The 19,968-nt window shown below is 31.6% G+C and overlaps 3 protein-coding genes across 5 annotated transcripts; 1 reads left to right on the forward strand and 2 right to left on the reverse strand.

The window, feature by feature from the left end:
* Positions 1-1,562: 1,562 nt before the first annotated feature.
* Positions 1,563-4,906, reverse strand: Fcp3C (Follicle cell protein 3C). 2 transcript variants are annotated; one of them, XM_089714973.1, is made up of 4 exons: positions 4,676-4,906; positions 4,162-4,318; positions 3,435-3,614; positions 1,563-2,008 (listed from the first exon to the last, which is right to left on the reverse strand). In XM_089714973.1, the coding sequence occupies exons 2-4, from the start codon at positions 4,303-4,305 to the stop codon at positions 1,835-1,837; spliced, it is 498 nt and encodes a 165-aa protein (XP_089571099.1). In that variant the 5' UTR covers positions 4,306-4,318; positions 4,676-4,906; the 3' UTR covers positions 1,563-1,834. The 2 variants fall into 2 exon arrangements, with proteins under 2 accessions (XP_089571099.1, XP_089571100.1); XM_089714974.1 differs by lacking the exon at positions 4,676-4,906 and having other exon boundaries at positions 4,162-4,371.
* A 2,953-nt stretch (positions 4,907-7,859) lies between these two features.
* Positions 7,860-9,503, reverse strand: LOC149489713 (uncharacterized). Its single transcript, XM_089715027.1, has 4 exons — positions 9,245-9,503; positions 8,959-9,129; positions 8,597-8,838; positions 7,860-8,566 (listed from the first exon to the last, which is right to left on the reverse strand). The coding sequence occupies exons 1-4, from the start codon at positions 9,351-9,353 to the stop codon at positions 8,081-8,083; spliced, it is 1,008 nt and encodes a 335-aa protein (XP_089571153.1). The 5' UTR covers positions 9,354-9,503; the 3' UTR covers positions 7,860-8,080.
* Positions 9,504-14,508: 5,005 nt separating this feature from the next.
* eIF2A (eukaryotic translation initiation factor 2A) lies at positions 14,509-19,886 on the forward strand. Of its 2 annotated transcripts, XR_016318316.1 has the most exons (13): positions 14,509-14,704; positions 14,811-14,952; positions 15,216-15,351; positions 15,622-15,701; positions 15,926-16,104; positions 16,216-16,370; positions 16,595-16,679; positions 16,921-17,094; positions 17,508-17,685; positions 18,028-18,278; positions 18,679-18,857; positions 19,237-19,644; positions 19,728-19,886. XR_016318316.1 is itself a non-coding variant. In XM_089714392.1 (12 exons), exons 1-12 carry the CDS (start codon positions 14,680-14,682, stop codon positions 19,360-19,362), a joined length of 1,710 nt encoding a protein of 569 aa, XP_089570518.1. In that variant the 5' UTR covers positions 14,509-14,679; the 3' UTR covers positions 19,363-19,886. The 2 variants fall into 2 exon arrangements, 1 of the variants encoding a protein (XP_089570518.1); XM_089714392.1 differs by having other exon boundaries at positions 19,237-19,886.
* Positions 19,887-19,968: the final 82 nt, after the last annotated feature.

A 19,968-nucleotide genomic window follows, 5' to 3' on the forward strand; every position in this document is an offset into this window, starting at 1 on the left:
TCACTTGGAGCGCATATTTTGGATCGCAAGTTTTTAAAGTGGATCGGCCTAACATGATCCACGATCCATGCTCCGCGATCCTGAATCGCGGATCGCGGGATCACTGGATCGGCCGGTGTGGACCCAGCTATTGACACCATCGAACGGGTCGCCAGATAAGGCGCTCCTTGCGATATATAGGACGACTTCTTTGATATGTTTGTCGTGCGTAAATGATAAGTTTTGCAGATAACTCAGCATTCACGTGGAGCTGTTTATACCTACAAAAATCCGTCGTTAACTATTATTCTCAGAAATGTTATTAGATAATCAAGAAATCAGTCTTTCCTTCCATTATTATTGAGGTTTTCTCAACGTAATAATTATTATATCGTATAGGTACGTCTACACTTTGCACCTCTAATTAAAATATACGCACCTTATGTGGTAGGTAACTGATATAATTACACAAGTGGTGTAAAATAAATAGATTATTGCTTAGAAATTATGCAGCGAAATGAAAAAAAAATCTTCAAAACTTAGAAAATATTTTTCCCACAGTGCCAAAACAAAAAAAAAGTGTAGGTGTACATAGTATCGATAACATAATAACTGCAATCACTTCATCAAGTTAATCATTTACATAACGATATCTCGATTCCGTTCATAAAAAAAAACACGAATAATTCATATCCATACATTACGATCATGTACTCGGAGTAAAACATAATTTAATCATACTAATAGGGATGCTCGACACCCGCATCGCAACAACATGCAACATAAACTCCCGCAGACTAAAACTAGGCCAAATTGATTGACTTATTTTTCTATTTACGACATACACTGCCCTATCCGTCTCGCCTGGCTAGAAGTTTGAACAATGCAAGCTATTTGTATCCTACACAGGATCCTTGTTATTAGCTGTATGTTAATTTAAAAACGTAATGACCATTGTATGAATACAGTCTTGCTTTTTATTTATAGGAAGTTTTATGAAGTCAAGTATTTATTTGGAATAAGTCTTTGGACAAGATGTAATCGTAGACAATATAACATATGGATGAAAATGGAATGGATGGAAAATTAATTAAAACAATATACGCTATTTTTGTTTTCACCGACACAAATTCAGACAATAATCTCTGTATAAAAGTAATTTTATGGTCGAAAACTGCTACCAAAAATTAAATAAATCATTATTATGTTTCCTGTTATTTTTGGTTTTCTTAAAATAAAATAAGAAGCTTATTTATTGTATGTTAAAATGCATTTTTATTATCTTAATAAATACAATGTGATGTAAACTCTTAGAACAATAAACCCCGTATTGTACACTATTTTACTAAGTAATTACTAATTGCATCTAAGTTTACTACTTTAATTATATTTTATTGAGGTAAAAGTACTTATCAGCTTTAGTATTAACGTTATGTCATTATTCAATATCTAATTGGATTTTCTAATAAGAATCCTTTATTAAAACGATGTCAAAGGTTTAGACAGTTATTCTTTACATTTTATGGTCGCTGAAACACAGCGAAAGCTGTATCTATTAGGAGACTTTAGTAGAGTAGAGTCTTTAGTATATACTAGCGGTCCGCCCCGGCTTCGCCCGTGGTACATATATTTCGCAATAAAAGGTAGCCTATGTTCTTTCTCAGGGTCTAAAGATTATCTGTGCCAAATTTCATCAAAATCAGTCCAGTAGTTTATGCGTGAAAACCATACATACATACATACATACAAACCTTTCCTCTTTATAATATTAGTATAGAAGTATAGATTATATGTATTAGGAGTCTGCAGGGTAGCTAGTTACTAGTATTATTGTGTAATGTATATGTATTTGTATTTAGCATTTGTGGTGTTGCCCGTCAGTACAGCAGAACTCCTTGCCAGCAGAGAAATTGGTTGGACTCCAGTCGCCGCCGCAGTTTCGGATGAAAAGGAACGCCCTCTCGCGGTGCACGTCGCGCTCTACCGCGCCACAGATCACTGGGCCGGCACGCGGCAAATATTTCAAAATCTACAAAAAACGTTTTATCGGTCACAAACCGTTGGACTTTTTTATAATTTTAATGCCTATGCTTTTCAAATATAATACAATAGATAAATATCAATTTTAACAAAGAATTTCAATATGTAGAGTTATGAAACAAATTGTATTAGACCAAAAGTTAAACTAGATAATACATAAATTTAATAAAATCAACAAGTATTATCACATTTTCATAATGCACTACATAAACAAATTTATCAACTTTGCTTCTAAATATTTTAATGTTGGGTGCCTTTTTAATTGAACAAAATCTGGCTATTAAGCGAAAAATTAGATTTATTGTAGAACGGGAATTGTGACTTACATCTAGTCAAATGAGTTCTTTCAATTTGAAATTGATTTTTAACTAAGTGTTCATGCGGAAACTAATTGCTCGAATAATTATATAACATTTTCAAAAAGTCTGTGAATAGGTACAACTTTGTCCTTTCTCTTACTGTATACATACAATATACATTTGCGAAATGAATCTAAAGTTGAATATTTGCTTCTACTATCTACAATTAACAAAATGGTCGAACTCAAACATTAGATACTTGAAAGAATGTGTTAAATTTTCATTACAACGATAAATATGATAAATCGTCTGCATATATAGCAAGTAACACCCTTGTTGTAAGTATGGCACGGCGAATGCTATAAAACATGGTGTTATTATTGAATAGTGTCTCCTGCAGCTAATACTTAGGAAAGCGGTATCTCGGAGTAATTGCAGCAACATTAAGACTAATTGAAATGGAAATCTTTGAAGGAAGTGCGTCAATGTTTACGACGTTTACATATTTTATTGTCCGTCAGTCACTTTCTAAACACATGAAGTATGCAAACAAAATCATTGAACGTTTATTACCAACCCCGTGGAGCCAGTAAATTTGCAATTTATGTTATAATGTTTGTATAGTTATAAACTTTCGTAAGTAGGATACGCGACTTAAATGTCCACTAGAATTGATTTTGAAAGGACTGTTATTCCAAGTCAGTGTTGTATACCCTTGTAATTATATAAAATAATAATTATATAAAACAATAAAATATATATATTAACATATAATTTATATCAAACAGAGACTTAATAAATTACGGATATGATCTCGGGATATTATTCACAAATATTTAAATGATAGAATGAAGCAGAGGGCAGATGTATAATAAATAATAATCCATACCCAGCTCTATCCAGCCTCTTTCCCAACGAAGTTTTTAAAATAGTCTCGATTTGAGATCGCGAATTAGATGGGTATAGTGAAGATTTACACAACAATTTACAGCCAATTATGTAGATAACTTAATTAAATATAAACCGAATATAACTTATTCTTGACTTATTTTTTTTTACAACTTAAAGGCGAATCATTCATTAGTGAACAAAAAGACAATTTAGTTCTTGACTTACCACATCTAGGCATTTAGAAATGCATTGTTTGAAGCCGCTGGAACCACATGGTAGGATCGGACCTTCTGTGTCATATGTGACCACGGGCTCTCCCTGTGGCGGACCACGAGGCTTCGTCCGACGACCATCTTTGAAGCCCATTTGTTGCGACATGAACACTCCGCATTGACATGGCTCCAACTGTAAACCATGAAGGTAACTAGAAAATATTCTTTACATCTATATTCAAACTCAAACTCAAACTCAAACTCAAACTCAAACTCATTTATTTGGCACCACATTATACAGAAATAAGGTAATTATATAAAAACAAACAAAAAGAAGAAATACAAAATAAAATTAAAATTAAAATTAAAATTAAATATGTAGTTAGACCATAACTCTATTTTTTGAAGTTGTGACAATTTATCAGAGTTCACGTTTGATTTCACAGCTACTTTCCATCTCAGCAAGTAAGCTTAATTTTTACACTTACAATTTCCATTGACCATTAACCCCTTCCTCTATTTTAAAATACTTATAGCATCAACGTATTCTCTTTCCTAACATGGAATTGAACAGTTAGCAAAATTAGGTAGGTAGTTATAATATTTGATATCGGGTTACCAACTATTGAAAAAATAGACAAAAACCTCTTATCCACATTTAAATTAATAATTTATATAGAGATATTTATAGGGATTAAGACAAACAGCTTGAAGGTAAAGAAAAGGAACTAAACCCGTACCTCACTATCGTCATCATCGAAGTCAAAAACATCTATAGTCTTCAAGCTCTCGTGCTGGTCACGCTTAAGTTTGCGCCTGGCGTCGATCGCGGCAACTAACCACAAACACGCGGCCACCGTCGCCAACCGCCGGATTCCTTGCATTGTGATCTGATGACTTTATAAAGACCAATGTATAGGCAATAATAAACGAACAGGTATAAAGTGTTATTGCTCCTACTATCTACGGTTATAGATATGTAATCACAAAAGTTATAATAAAAATATGTTATGCAAAAATAAAAATACCCTCTCCTAATGTTAAATTATTCTGTATGATTTTTTTTGTCCTGCGATTTAATTAAACGTTTACTACCTTTAATTTATTTAATTAAAAGGGCAGTGCCTTCAATTGATTTAATATAGGTATTAACTAGGTACAATATTAAAATTAGAGAGTGATTTTTTTATTTATCAAATATATCACAAAAAATAAACACTGTCGCTATAATTTTATAACAAAATATTAACTTACGTTTTTCCAAATTTCTTCCCTTAAACTAATCACTTCATCACAGTTACATATCTACTGATACTACGGTAGGTAATTGAGACTATTTAAGTTAATTTTGTTCGAGGTATTCACGGAGAAAAGAATGCTTGTTCAGCACATTGCGATACGTGCCTTATTCACGCGAAGATATTGAACGTTTATATATGAGGATACAAATAACTCTACGTACGATATTGATAAGGAGTATGTAGGTAATATTAATAGGTATGTGTTTTTCTGAAGCTCATTCTTGTAACGCACCCTCCGTAGGCGTAAAGGGATTGATTATTCCTGTCTTACTTTCATCATCCATTTTACCCACATTCCCATAGAATACAACATAATATATAATATTTATATACTCAATATCCACTATAATATGTGTAATCTATATATATAAAAGAAAGTCGTGTTAGTTACTCCACTTATAACTCAAGAACGGCTGAACTGATTTAGCTGAAAATTGGCAGGGAGGTAGTTTAGAGCCAGGAGAAGGACATAGGATACTAAATATGCACCACGGGCGAAGCCGGGGCGGACCACTAGTTGTAAATAAATACTTATTCGTTTATTGATAGAGGTTATATAGAGCAACAAGAAGCTGAAATAGCAAAGTGGTGATCGAGCTAATTTCAAACACACCCATATTACATTTATTATCTACTAATACCGTATGTGTACTTGCACTACATTTAAATGTTATTAAAGACTCTGTTTTTCTATTTTTCATGTAAATAATTGTACAGATTTTCTCATCAGCTAGGTACTTCCTAGTCTACCACAGTTATAGATGATTTCAAAGATCCCATAGTCGGGATTAGCTCATTTTTATTTTTTACTTAACGTAAGAACGTAATTTTGGAATATTATATTCTTTATGTTTGAAGACAAACATAAAGAATATAATATTCCAAAATTATATTATGTCACCTACTATATATACATAGTATGAGTTTTTCTTTTATATTATTTGTTTTTGATATAGAGCAAAGTGAGCTAAGTAAAGTAGAGCATTTAACATTAAATATATGTGTATTTTATACCCTTTTATAGTCCATATATCTTCGCTAAATAATTAATGAGTAAATTACTCAACACACAAATACATTGGTTCTTAAATCGCAGAAATTCATGAGAAAAAAAGAAAGCATTTAATTGGAGAATGTCGATTTATTTTACAATAAAGAATTGCACTGCCACAATACTTACAGATACTAAAATTACATTAAAAAAACATACACATCACAAAAATGTAGAGTTTTTCAGCACAAGTTCCGAGTTCATACAAGCAAATGCAACAAATTTAACTTACGTACAACAAAAATATTACAAGACAAACAGAAATCAACAAGAACTTACAACATAATATCTTACAATGCTTTAACAAAAATGTTAATAACATTTAGGAAAAGTATTATTACATTAAAAAATAATTGTAAAATCGATAAAACTTATCCTTATTTCTCTCGACTGCGGGCTTCAGTTAATTTAATTACATGCGCATATTATTTCAGATATTGAAACACTTGTGCATTGATATGGCATTGATTAATATTTTTATACGTCATCACAATAAAGTATGTATAAAGACTAAAATTGATTTTAAAATCGAGGAGCTTGGTTTTAGCCCCAATCTATAGAGAGTTTTTGAATTATTTGTGATGTACAGTAACACCATGTAGTTAATATAATATTATTTTAATTGAACGGTCGGAAAAAGAAGCATACAGCTCAGCGCTGTGTGGTTGAAATATGTATATATAATTTTCAACCCAACTATTTTTAAACTCCGCAATTTTATAATTCTCTCTCTAATATTACAATTTCTCTCTTATATGACAAATTAATATCGTCCGCATCCTCGGAGCCTGACAGTTAGGTACATTTTACATGTAAAAAATTGTAATGGAAGGAAATTTATAGTAATACAGCTGCCTAGTTCATATTGAATATCAAACTGATTGTAAACGAATTATTAGTCATAATTCATAAGATTAGACAAAAAAATATATCGAACAAGCTGTTTAGTGTTTTGCATTTTTACCGCTTTTAAAAAAGAAGGTTCTCAATTCAGCCGGTACCTATATATTTTTTATGTATGTACATCGGGTTTGCTGAACTGATTTTTCTTATATTTATTAGCCTTATAAATTTTTAGTTTTATAATTTGAACGATTATTTTATTGTACATGTTACATGGTCGTGAAATACATCGAATGATTTGATACTTTCTAAGTAGGAATACAATAAATACAAGATTTAGTAGTAAAATTTTATGACAATTTTTAAATGTTTTGTAGTCTTTTTTCATTACGACCAACATACTTAGGTACTTCATGTAAATATTTTCATTACTATAAACATTGAAATTGCATAATTATTATATAGATACACATTATCTCAAATACCTACATAATTAATAATTAATTAATTACAGAATAATAGGTATGAAATGAAATTCTAGTGAATTTATCCAAAATCGTTTTATAATAGTAATTTTGTGTTTACTTTGAATATTTTTACTTAATACTAATTTAAATATATAAATACGTCTTCCACATTAATATGTTAAGATTAAATTGATTGATTTACTTTATTAGAAATCCTTTTTGAACGATTAATACTGCAAATAATTATACAATTGGAATAAATTGTGTTAGGAGGAATTTACATATTAAATACACTTAAATAGTGTATGTAGATTATTGAAATTATCATGTTCTGAAAACAATTGAATGATATCCTTCAATAAAAACTATCAGTCTTACTGAATGTATCTTTTTTAATGGACAAGAAAATATCACGGAAACCTTTGTTTGTGTAAAGTTTTTTTTTTAATTATATACTGAAAATTGTACTCTGTAGTTCTTAAATTTATCTTAATTTATATTTAGAATTCAATTTGGCACTAATATACAATATTATAACACCATTATAAGCAAACAAAAGAACTTTAAGGGCCGTTTTTTCAATGCTTGGATAAAACTTATCCGTCCAATAAAGTATAACACGATAATATTAAAATGTCATGTAAACTGTCAAATACGGGCAATTAGAATATGTTTTTAAAATGGTAGTTTTATACATTATTTGACGAATAAGTTTTATCTAAGCATTGAAAAATCGGCCCTAAATATAATAAAGTATTGCTTTTGCACTCTATATAGTGATAATCATATCATATTATTAATATGTTTGTAAATTATTTCTGTTATTCAAAAAATATTGTTAAATAATTAATAATAAATTAAAAAACAACCTAAAATCCTTACAACATTGTTAATCTCACTTGCTTTATTTGTAGTATTTATACTGTAATACACTTCTTAGTGAAATGTTTAAATTAATTTGAGTGTTACAATAAACTTATATAAATGCATATTATTTCTAAGAGTCCTTCGCTAGCATCAGCTTTGCTTCTCCTTCAAATACAACCTTCTTTTCTTCTTCCACAACACAGAAGAATTTAACTTTCAACAATTTTCGTACATCAACAAGTTCGACGCTGATTGTTAACTTCTCGCCTACAAAGCACTTGTTAGGAAACTTCATTGTTTGTGACACAAGAATGGTACCCGGGCCAGGTAGATGTGTTCCAATCAGACCAGCCACCAAGCCATTTAGAAAGGCTCCATGCACTATCGGCCTCTTGTTACCATTATTTTTGTGCAAGTAATTATGATCACTCGTAAGGTTTGAGAATGTATCCAAATCCTTTTGCGTCAATGTTTTCTGTATTCTTATTTTATCACCTGCCTTAAAAGCTGCTCTGCTAAATGATGTTGTGTGTAATTTACATATTTTTTGGTAGTTTTTATTGTTCACTGCAATGTATGGAAACCTGTTTGACAGCATTCTGTTCATTTTTAATAGTATCTAACTGCCAATTGTGGTTACGGCTTATTTGTTTTGCTCTTGTTCTAAAAATATTGTAGCCAATTGTGATACCACTTTATCATTAGATTCTTTTAATATTTGCATTTGTTGTGATATTTCATAATCATTCAGTAATGTTTTTGTCTCTTCAGAATGATAAATAAATATAGTAATTACATCAGCAACAATTTCACTCTCTTCAGATTTTAATAAATCATGTAAAGGTTTCAGAGCATCATGTTTTATTAAATAATCGGCATTCAGGGGATCTGAAACACATTTTGATATTATCATAATTTGATACCCATTTTATAGTTTTTGTTAATTACTAGTTCTATTTATATACTGATTAAACAGCTCATTGAAATCTTGTTAATATGAACATTTACCTGGACACAAGTTACAAATCCCTGTAGTTGCAAATTGCAAAAGTTTGGAATTAGTTTCATTCTTGATAACATATATAAAAATATCTAAAACTCCAACATCACGTATGAAACCATAGTTTATTGGGTCATATGCAAAATTAGCTAAATTTGCAAGCACTTGGCACTTAGCATCTGAAACAGAAAATAATACCATATGACCTTTGACATATTGATACTTTGGTATAGTTAACACTTATGTAATATGGTCACGAAAAGTAAATACTGTAAATACAATAATTATTCTTACCGTAAGAAGAAGAATTAATAAATTCGTCTACGAGTAATGATAAATAACTTTCACGGTCAGTTCCATTTTCTGGTGTATGTTTCTTTAGATAGGATAAACTTGTAAACATTGAGTTTTTAGTGCACAAATTATATGTATAAATAGTAAATGCACCTTGTGATTTATTAATTCATAAATCACATAAATCAAACGGATAAATCAAAGTAATACCAATAATTAATTATTAAATTCAGTGTCCGATGTCGACTTTCATAATATTTTGACACAGAGCAAGTAATATAGATATTTTGACAGCACGTAAGTACCAACTACCAAACGTCATTTGTCAAGTTTTACCACAGATAAAGTGAGTGTTACGGTTACCTAAGAAATGAAACTAAATTATTAAAGAAAAATAATATGTTGAATTGAAAGCATTTTTGGATCGCAATTTGTAGATCTTGAAATCTCTGATTGTTTTTAAGGTTTTTACAATCTTAGGGCGTATTCAGAAAGAAAGCTTGAAACTTATTTAAGCGCTTATAAGCGCTTATCGTCGCTTGTCAGCGCTGGTAGCCCGCGCAGGAAAATATATGATAAGCGCTGATCGACGCCGACAAGTGCTGGGCGCTGCCATATAAAATTTGTTTTGGTCTGCTTCAACCTGCTTCCTTTGAGTAGAACGAACCAACGTTGACAAGCGCCGATAAGCGCCGATAAGCGCTTATAAGTTTCAAGCTTTCTTTCTGAATACGCCCTTATGGTGACAAGTTAATAATAATAATAAAGCTCATTTATTCCGTGAAAAAATCAAAATTTACATTTCAAATGTTTTGTTAGTTGTTAGTTTAACTTAATCTATTTTAGTATCTAATGTTAGTATTATTTTTCTTATTTCCACGGACCCCTTATTGGGTAAAAGCCTCCTCTCTCCTCTTCCATGTAATCCTATCCTGTGAAATTTTCATCCAGTTTTTGCCCACCGTTTCTATTAAATCATCAGCCCAAGATGTCAACACCTCTGAACAACGATCATATGGAACTGCCATATGCATGTACTTTTCCTGCATACCTAAGTAAACAAATCGGGGTACAAACATGGCGGGCTAGTGACGTTCACTTGTTCTACAGTTCTACAGTTCTACAGTTCACTTGTTGTTTCTACAGCTCATAATAACTAAGATGATTAAATGTAAAATGATTAAAAGATTTCTATACACTTGATAATAAATACACTTTAATATAAGCAACAATTTAACAAAATGTTAGCCACTTAATGGCCACTTACCGTTGAAAGGTTAGATTCGGCCTGTTTTTGCTTTGGCATAGGCCACAACCTACTATAGAACACTTCATGGTACCTATTATTATTTTCAATTATACTTATTACACTCGATTATGGTCGAAAAACACTGGAAAATCATAAAAATTTCACAATGACATCTTCTCACATGTAAACAAAACCGTATACTAAGATGGCGTCCGTGGCAGCAAAGGTACATCGATGCCAATGAAGAGGGCGCTAATAAAAAGAGTGTAGATGCTTTTTCTAAGGTAAAACCACTGTTGTGAGAAAGAGATGGGTATATCATTATTATTTCCGCGTCAAATTGAACAATTACGGCAGTTCCATAGGATTCTTTGTTCTGAGGTCAACACACACAAGATGTGATGTACAAGATGTGATGGTGACAAGTTACATGCTAATAAAAGATATATTTAGATATTTGATTGTATGCAGACTACATATTCAAATATATTGTTATATTCATTGGTATTACGGGCCCATTGGCCATTACCCATACCCTGTGCCCATCTAAGCCCATACCCATTTCATTGAATAATAACTTTTCATTTGACAATCGCTTGAAGCTAAACGCTACAGAACGGACACTCTCCGCCTCCCGCCAAAATTAAACTTACCTCACCCCCGCGCGATCAGACATAAAATGGGCCATATTTTTCTGCAAGGACGATACGCAACGAAGATTGACAACATTAATCAAATTGACTTAAAGTAATTTTATTATTTTGGATTTGTGATTATCGTTTTTCGTAGAAAATGGTTAGATATTGTGCTGTTTACGGATGTATTTCATCAGAAAAACGCGAATTTTTTTTACGCTAGTTACAAATGTGCCAACCATAAAGCGTTAACACACACATTTGCAGTCTCTACAGTGTGACTGTCAAAACGATCATTTTGTATGGAGTGTCCGGGGTGTGCCTTAAGTTTAAATACTATTTGACTGACCGGTTGGCTTGGTTGGTAGTGGCCCTGCCTTCCAAGCCAGAGGTCGTGGGTTCGATTCCCACCCGGGCCAAATATTTGTGTGATGAACATAGATGTTTGCTCTGTGTCTGGGTGTTAATTATCTATATAAGTATTTATTTAAAAATTATATATGGGGCATTTCACGCGAAGCGGACACAGATTTTTGGGTCAGGTTACCGATTTCGTTTATATTTTAGTATGTTACACCTGTTTATATCCTCGGTATGTATACGAAATATTTTTGCATTTAGAAGCTTAGTTTTCAAAATACAGGTCTTTGAAGATGTCAGCAAGCGCGAGGCATGCATGACTTTGTATGTAATTATCAGTTCAAAAAAGGATTTTTTTAATAAATTGATGACTGAATAATAACCCACATTATAAAACCTTTTTATTCTCATATTTTTGATTTCGAATTTATTATTAAATTCCTAAGAAAAATTAAAAAATATTTTTCTTTGTAATTTTTTACAAACTTAGCATATTTTAAAAAATTTTTAAGATCATTAAATAAATGGCTTATATTATGCTTAAACTACATGCCAAGTTCTAGAGTGGTCATCACAGAAGTTTCGAAGCTACATGTATTATAATTGCGAAACGCGGCAATATCCCCATACTAGCCCTAGTTGGTTAGCGCGACATTCTGCAGTGGGGATGCAGATATATGGGGATATTGCCGCGCTTCGCCATTATAATACATGTAGCTTCGAAACTTCTGCGATGACCACTCTAGAACTTGGCATGTAGTTTAAGCATAATATAAGCCATTTATTTAATGATCTTAAAAAATTTTAAAAATATGCTAAGTTCGTAAAAAATTACAAAGAAAAATATTTTTTAATTTTTCTTAGGAATTTAAAAATAAATTCGATATCAAAAATATGAGAATAAAAAGGTTTTTAATGGGGGTTATTATTCAGTCATCTATTTATTAAAAAATCCTTTTCTTTAACTGATAATTACATTCAAAGTCATGCATGCCTCGCGCTTGCAGACATCTTCAAAGACCTGTATTTTGAAAACTAAGCTTCTAAATGCAAAAATATTTCGTATACATACCGAGGATATATACAGGTGTAACATACTAAAATATAACCGAAATCGGAAACCTGACCCAAAAATCTGTGTCCGCTTCGCGTGAAATGCCCCATATGTATGTTTATCAGCCATCTGGTTTCCATAACACAAGCGAAAGCTTAGTATGGGATCAGATCGTGCCGTCTGTGAAAATTGTCCTGAAATATTTATTTATTTAACCCTTATTAAAACGCTGGGAGCTATACTTCCCACGTCTCAGATTGAAGAAAATCGTGTTTTATTTTTATATGCTTAAACCCTCTAATGCAGTGTAATATTTATCTACGCAATCTTAACATTTTAGAGAACTTTTTTTCATGGAAACGCTTTTCAGAGAATTATTACATGTCATGGTAAACACACGTCAAAGTCAGGTGACGTGATTTTGCAGCCGAAAACGACCGTTATTTTTTAGTTTTTGGTGTAGTGCTCAAAAAAAATTAGATAAGTAGATTTGAGTTCTAGAGTTCTAGCTATGTAAACTAGACTATATTACGGTTGCGTGAAACGGAAAAATATGCCCAGAATCTTTCGTTTATACCTTGGTAGAGTCGATTGAATTTAAGTCTATAAGTGGGAAGATATCATCCCAGTGTTCGTTACTGCACACGACATTCGGAAATTCTATATATAAAATCTGTGTGTCTAAAAAATCTTTTTTAGTTGGTATAAGCAACTTATTTATTGTTATTCGTTATTTCCTGATCAGATAATTAGAAATCTTAACTCAATACATTAGTATTTACCTATTGTTTTTATTTTGTTTTAGAAAAATGCCATTTTTATGTTGAAGTCATTCATTTTTCAATTCCCGAATTCTTCCCTCAGTAAAAGAAACTTGCATTGATGAGTACTTTCACCTCCTTTATTAAAAAACTTGATCTTTATAATTTTTTACGATAACATTAAATTCACAAGTGGAGTCAGGGCAACTAACTAGTGTTTTAAAATATTGATGTCTGGAGTGGACACTGGGAGCTATAGTTCCCACCTTTCCAAACTTTTTACAAGAGAGAACAGATGACGGGATATATACTTCCCACCGAAAAAAGGGTACTTCCCCCCCACTAACCCCTTTTTTGTGTGTATTTTTGAAATTTACGACCCAAAATTACCCAGGAACGTATCTTACTTTTTTGTTAGCTCCTCCACAGGCTCGCGTTTGAATAAGGGTTAGGGCGCTTGTGCACTACAAGGAATTTTACTGTCCGGCATTCCGATTTTTTACGGTCCGGTTTGGCATGAAAAATCCGATGAATTGGCTTGTGCACCTGTCCGTCTTTACTCGGATCAGTGCGGTACAGTTCAAGGAAGTTTGGCGGTAGAATGCTATCATATTTTTTTTTGCATTTTACAAGAAACGAGTAACAAATATAGAAGATGAAATATTATATTACTTCGTAAGATATATTATTCTATAAAAGTAAAGTTCCGTAAGAGATTTAAAATGCGTGTTTCACTTATTTATTTTAATCGGTGACGAGGAGCTAAAGCTATTCCCACTTGAACTTTAACTTACCAACACTTACTTAGATAATAATTATAGGTCAATGTATATAAAAATAACAATACCGACTTTTCAAATCACATTGCCAGCTAAAAGGAAGTAAAACAAGAGCTTGCTTTCAATTGGCATATGCTGTAAAAAGAGTAAAATCCAAGCAAGTGGGCATTCGAAAACAATTATATGTACAGCGACTCGTAGACACAAAAAACCATCCGGAATAGGGAAAAGTGAAATGTCGGACAGTAAAATTACGTATAGTGGACAAGCTAGCATTTAGATTAATGGCGTGCCATACCGGACCGTAAAAAATCGGAATGCCGGACAGTAAAATTCCTTGTAGTGCACAAGCGCCCTTAATAATATTTTATGCATGTCATACTGTCATTGTCATTACACTGATTTGACGTAAAAACGCCGACCAAACGCGTGTTTTTGACGTTGACATTTTTAAGAGAATGGCTAAAATCGGCGAGCTCTGAAAATGAAATATGCTACGGACAGTACATTTTTTGGTTATATGTAATTTTAATTTATTCACTAAGCTTTCTTATATAATATGAGAATTTATTAAAAAGGCTACCACAAAACAATAAGATGACTTCAACACCGAATATAACCGGTAAGATTTCCTACAAACTAATAAATTAACCACACTCGTATAATTTGATGGAATTTAGTTTAAATTTAACGTATTGTACTACAATTTATATGATATTCTCTTGCAGGCTTAACAAACAAGAATTTATTTCTTGTCGACTTTCAAGAACCATACACGGAAAAAGTTTTGAGAGATGAAACTACACCAAACATACGGAGTGTCGTATTCAGTCCTAAAGGAAACTATTTGGCCTACAGAACAGATAGAAAGTAATGAATACAGTTCCTTAAATAAAGCTCCTCATATTCCACTATTTCATTATTTCTTTATGTACTACAAGATATTCTTATATAAATAATGAAATTACATACGAAAATTTAAGACTGGAGCTGCACACTACAGGAAAACGTTTTATTTCTGAAATGAAAATGATACACAAATATATTAAATATGGATTCAAATAAAATTCATAATTTGCAGATATTTGCAAAAGTACAAACTTAAATTTTTAAAGTTACTAATATTATTACAGGGTTGAGATACTGAAATGTGCAGACTGGACTGTAACAGCTACAATTGATGGAAACGTTAAGGACATGTTTTTCTCTCCTTTGGACACTTACTTCATATCATGGGAAATGTTCTTCACAACAAAAGATAATCCTCAGGTGATGCTTTATTGTAACTCAATGAATACAATAATATAATATAACATTTATTTCCCCAAAATACAGGCTGTCCCAGTTTGGGGTCCAAATGTTACATGTTTGTACCTAACCCACAAATTGATCAATTAAAGAATTTTTTTTTTTTTTTTTATTTAAATATAATGTTCTGCTTATCATCAAAATTTGGTTTGCAGTAAGTATAAAATGATGTTAGGTTCTAGATCATTAATTTATATTTATTTTCAAAGCAATTTCTATATTCTATTTTAGGGAAAGCCAAATCTACGGGTATTCAATTCACAAACTGGAGAGAACATTGGGTCATTTATTCAAAAAAATCAAATTGGTTGGTGAGTACATTTATGGTTTTATAAACTAAAAATACTGACTCAATGGGTTTTGATGCAACAGGCTTATTGACGTAAAAAATGTCATTTTTATTTATACAATTTAATGCCACATAGTTGTAATATAATTTTACATAGAAATAGTAGTTGAATATTCAATCTTATGTTGAAGGACCATTTACATATTCACCACATTCCTTTATTCTTCATATATTTTAAATTCTCAGGCAGCCAAAATGGTCATCGGATGAAAAGTTATTTGCAATTCACGCAAATAATAGAATACTTATCTATGAAGATGCTAACTTGGACAGATACACACATAATGTGCAAGCGGAAAAGCTGCAAGCATACAGCATATCACCAAGTCCAGCACCGGCATACTATTTCTCCATTTTTACATTAGGTATGTTCAATTAAATCAAATTGAAGTTTTCTTATATATTTTGATTACTATATTTATATTCAAAGGAATATGATTTAAAAACTTAAGAAACTAATTATAATAATTATACAGGTAAATCTGGTCAGCCGTCCTTCTGGCGTATATTCAAATTCCCCCAATTTGACATCAGCAATGCGATTGTGAGCCGATCATCATTCCAAGCTGATAAAGCAACATTTAACTGGAATAGACGTGGTACTAATGTATTTACCATGACACAGACAGATGTGAGTATTTTTTTAAATTATGGAAATTTATTTAAAAATATTTAAAACAAATTATAGGTTTTCTTGAATATAAGTTTATAATGGCCAGATAGACATTTTCATTCAGTACCTTCTTGACATTTATTTTTGTCTTCTGGACACAAAGAAGCCTAATACCATCTCTTTACTGAATTTGTTACTAATGCTTGAATTAATATTAATGAGAGATTGATATAATATTACAGGTAGATAAAACAGGAGGTTCTTATTATGGGAAGCAAGCTTTATCTTATGGTGACATTAAAGGAAATGGTGGAAATATGACATTCAGTAAGTAAAATGTTTTACATACCTACATTTTTAGTTATACAAGCATAGAGTGAATGGATACCTACCAGGGAAGCGCATACCATCTTGGAACACATCTTAGCTTTACATCAGGTGAGATTGGTGTCAAGCGCTTTTCTATCCACAATAAAATAAAATAAAATTAAGAAATTAACGGTCTCTCAGACTCAAAGTGTAAAATTTTTACCAGTTTTGTGTATTGAAAGGTATTTCTATAATTTAGGCAAAGAAGGACCTATCCACGCGATTGCATGGAACCCGGGCAATTGGAACGAGTGGGTCGCGGTGTACGGACACGCGCCCGCTAAGGCGACGCTCTTCAACGCTAAGTGCGACCCGTTGTACGAGTTTGGTACCGGGGCATGGAACGCCATATACTTTCCACCTGAAGGAAATAATATCCTTTTTAATAACAACATGATTCAGATGATTTGAAAATTATTTGTGAACCATTGCTTATCATATACATACTTCAGATCGATTTTGCATAGAAGACTATAATATCTTCAAGTATTATCAAGTCAATTGAATATATTTTTATCCATAGCCAAATTTTTATGACACTTTGAAAAAGGGCAATACATTAAACCGCACGTAGCAAAATAAATGAAAGAGATATAACTATAAATATAACTTGACAAATGTATATTTATAAAATTTAATAATTTCAATAAAACTACAAGATTTACCAACATTCACATAGTTCTACCACATTAAATACTCCTTTATTTCTAAAGTGTACTTGTACTTCGACATAAGAACATACAAAGTTATCAATATTTATCTAGACAATCCTTAACTCCATTGCACTAGTGCTGCTAGGTGGTTTCGGGAACATAGCGACTGGTCACATCTCGGTTTGGGACTTACGTGGTTGCAAGAAGCTGGGAGAATGCTCAGCGCCAGACACTACTTACTTGCAGTGGGATCCGAGGGGAGAAACATTCATCACCGCTACCACTTACCCTAGACTCACTGTTGGAAATGGGTAAGAAATAACTAATAAGTATTAATTGTAAATTTTAATGACAAGACAAATCTTGTGAGAATACCATGTTACGTATAACACGGTATACCTACTCATAAAACATTATAAAAATGGCTATCTTATTATTTCTGGTTTCTAATTGTAATTACATTTGTTTCAGACTATTGATAATTTCTTTTTTCGTGATTAAAACATGTATAAATACTTTTCACATTGATTCATAAAGAAAATTCAATAGTAAATGAATACAACTGCTCAACTAGATACAAGCAAAACCTACATATCTCAATTTTCCTTAATCTTAAATAATTTCACAATGGTAATGTTGTTGGTTTTCTGTAGGTACAAAATCTGGCACTACACTGGAGCGCTAATGCACAAACGCGAGTGCGTTGAAAAAGAGAATTTACTATCAATTATCTGGCGACCGGGCACATATCCGAAGAGTGAATTGTCCAAAACAGTGCCCAAAGGGATTGAAGTAGCTGCGCCAAAAGCCACTGCGTACAGACCTCCAGCGGCTCGTAATAAACCATCCACATTCACTATGCATGAACATGAGAAACCTCATAAACCTGGACAGAACACTGAGGGTAATGTTTCTTTGTTGTTATTTTTTAACACCTCTGTTACTGTAACAAGTTATTTTTTCTTTTGTCATAATTTATTACAGCCCACGTACCTACTTATTTATTGTTTTCCGAAGTTCTTAAAGCTATCTTGCTATTGAAATTAAAGAGAACATCAATGTCAATAAAATATAGTAAATATTAAAAAAAATTGGTCGACATGATAAGTAAGGAAAGAAAACGTCATAGTTAATTTAAAAAAAATATTGATATTTAGAAAAAGTATTTAATTTATTTGCACACATAATAAAGTTCATGAATTAACAAAATTACAACACAATAAAGTGAATTAATTAACAAAATTACAACAAAGCAGCTGAATAACTAGTGGTTAATGTCACTATAACGTTACGAACACCAACAGCCGCTCCATCAAAGCAAGCGATAAAGCAGAAGGAAAAACGCGAAGCGCGCAAAGCACGTAAAGCGGAAGAGAAGGCAACGGATAAAGGTGACACTCCCCCCACCACACCCTCCAGCAGGGCGCCGTTCGTGTCCACGGGCGACCCGGAGAAGGATAAAAAGATTAGAAATGTTAATAAGGTGAGGTTTTATAGAACGAAAATGCTCTTAAAATATTACGTTTTAATTAAATGCTTTTCTACCTCCGTACCTATTTTATCAATAATGACTGATTCCTTTATCATTTTCAAATTAATATCTTACGAAAAAAAAATATTAAAATTTCTAGTAAGTAAAAAAGTACCTTAGAATAAATAAGAGTTTTTATACACAATCATTGGCATTTAATGTGACACGAATTATGACATTTCTCTCAAAATGTCTGTCTGTTTATTTATATTTATGGTCTTTAATCTATAATATTCACAGTTCACCACACTCAAATATTCAATGTTCACAGTTGAATGTTAATAATATGTACACATTAGTGTTTTGTGAATAATATGTTTTTTCTTTTCAGAAACTTAATGACATAGACAAACTAAAACAACAGAAGGCGGCCGGAAAGCAATTGGAACTCAATCAGTTAGCGAAAATTGAAAATGAAGCTGCTTTGCTGCAAGAACTTGAGCAGCTCAAATTATGATGCAATAAAATAATATATTTATATTTAACTTGCATTTCGCTCAGAATAGATGAAAATACTTATTACTCTATTATCATAAATACATTAAGTTTTAGTGGTTAAGAAATATCAAGAATTTTCTGTGCACATTTGATTCTAGTGAGGTAAATCTAGAATTCTATAGCTATTACTTAATTGTTTTTTATATTTAAGTTGATTAAATACCCGTTTTTTTATCAGAAATAAATTGTACACCTTGAGAAAAATACAATTTTATGTAAGGGACTTTTTTGCATTGTTTGTGTGTTATAAAATAATATAATTCTTCAATACTAACAATATTACACCTTTATTTAACACGTTTATTCTTACTTCATTTGTATGAGGTGTCAAAATAATCAAATTGTGTAAAAAATTGAAATTATATTTTTATATAGCTTTATCGAGGAAAAAGTGCTACGCAACTTCAGTGGTTATAAAAATATATACTTAATATACTTAATGAAAATCTATTAATGTTTTAATAAAATGTAAAATTGGAATAAGTTTTTTATTCAAACCTGGTTTAATTTTCGTCCCTTCCCTTAATCGAAATTTTAAAAGCTTTTTACGATCACTATATTACAG

The sequence above is a fragment of the Colias philodice genome, chromosome 3, assembly GCF_061535455.1.
Source record: "Colias philodice isolate Cphi_HAF_F1 chromosome 3, ilColPhil1 Martin Lab GWU primary, whole genome shotgun sequence".
Classification (NCBI taxonomy): Eukaryota; Metazoa; Arthropoda; class Insecta; order Lepidoptera; family Pieridae; genus Colias; species Colias philodice.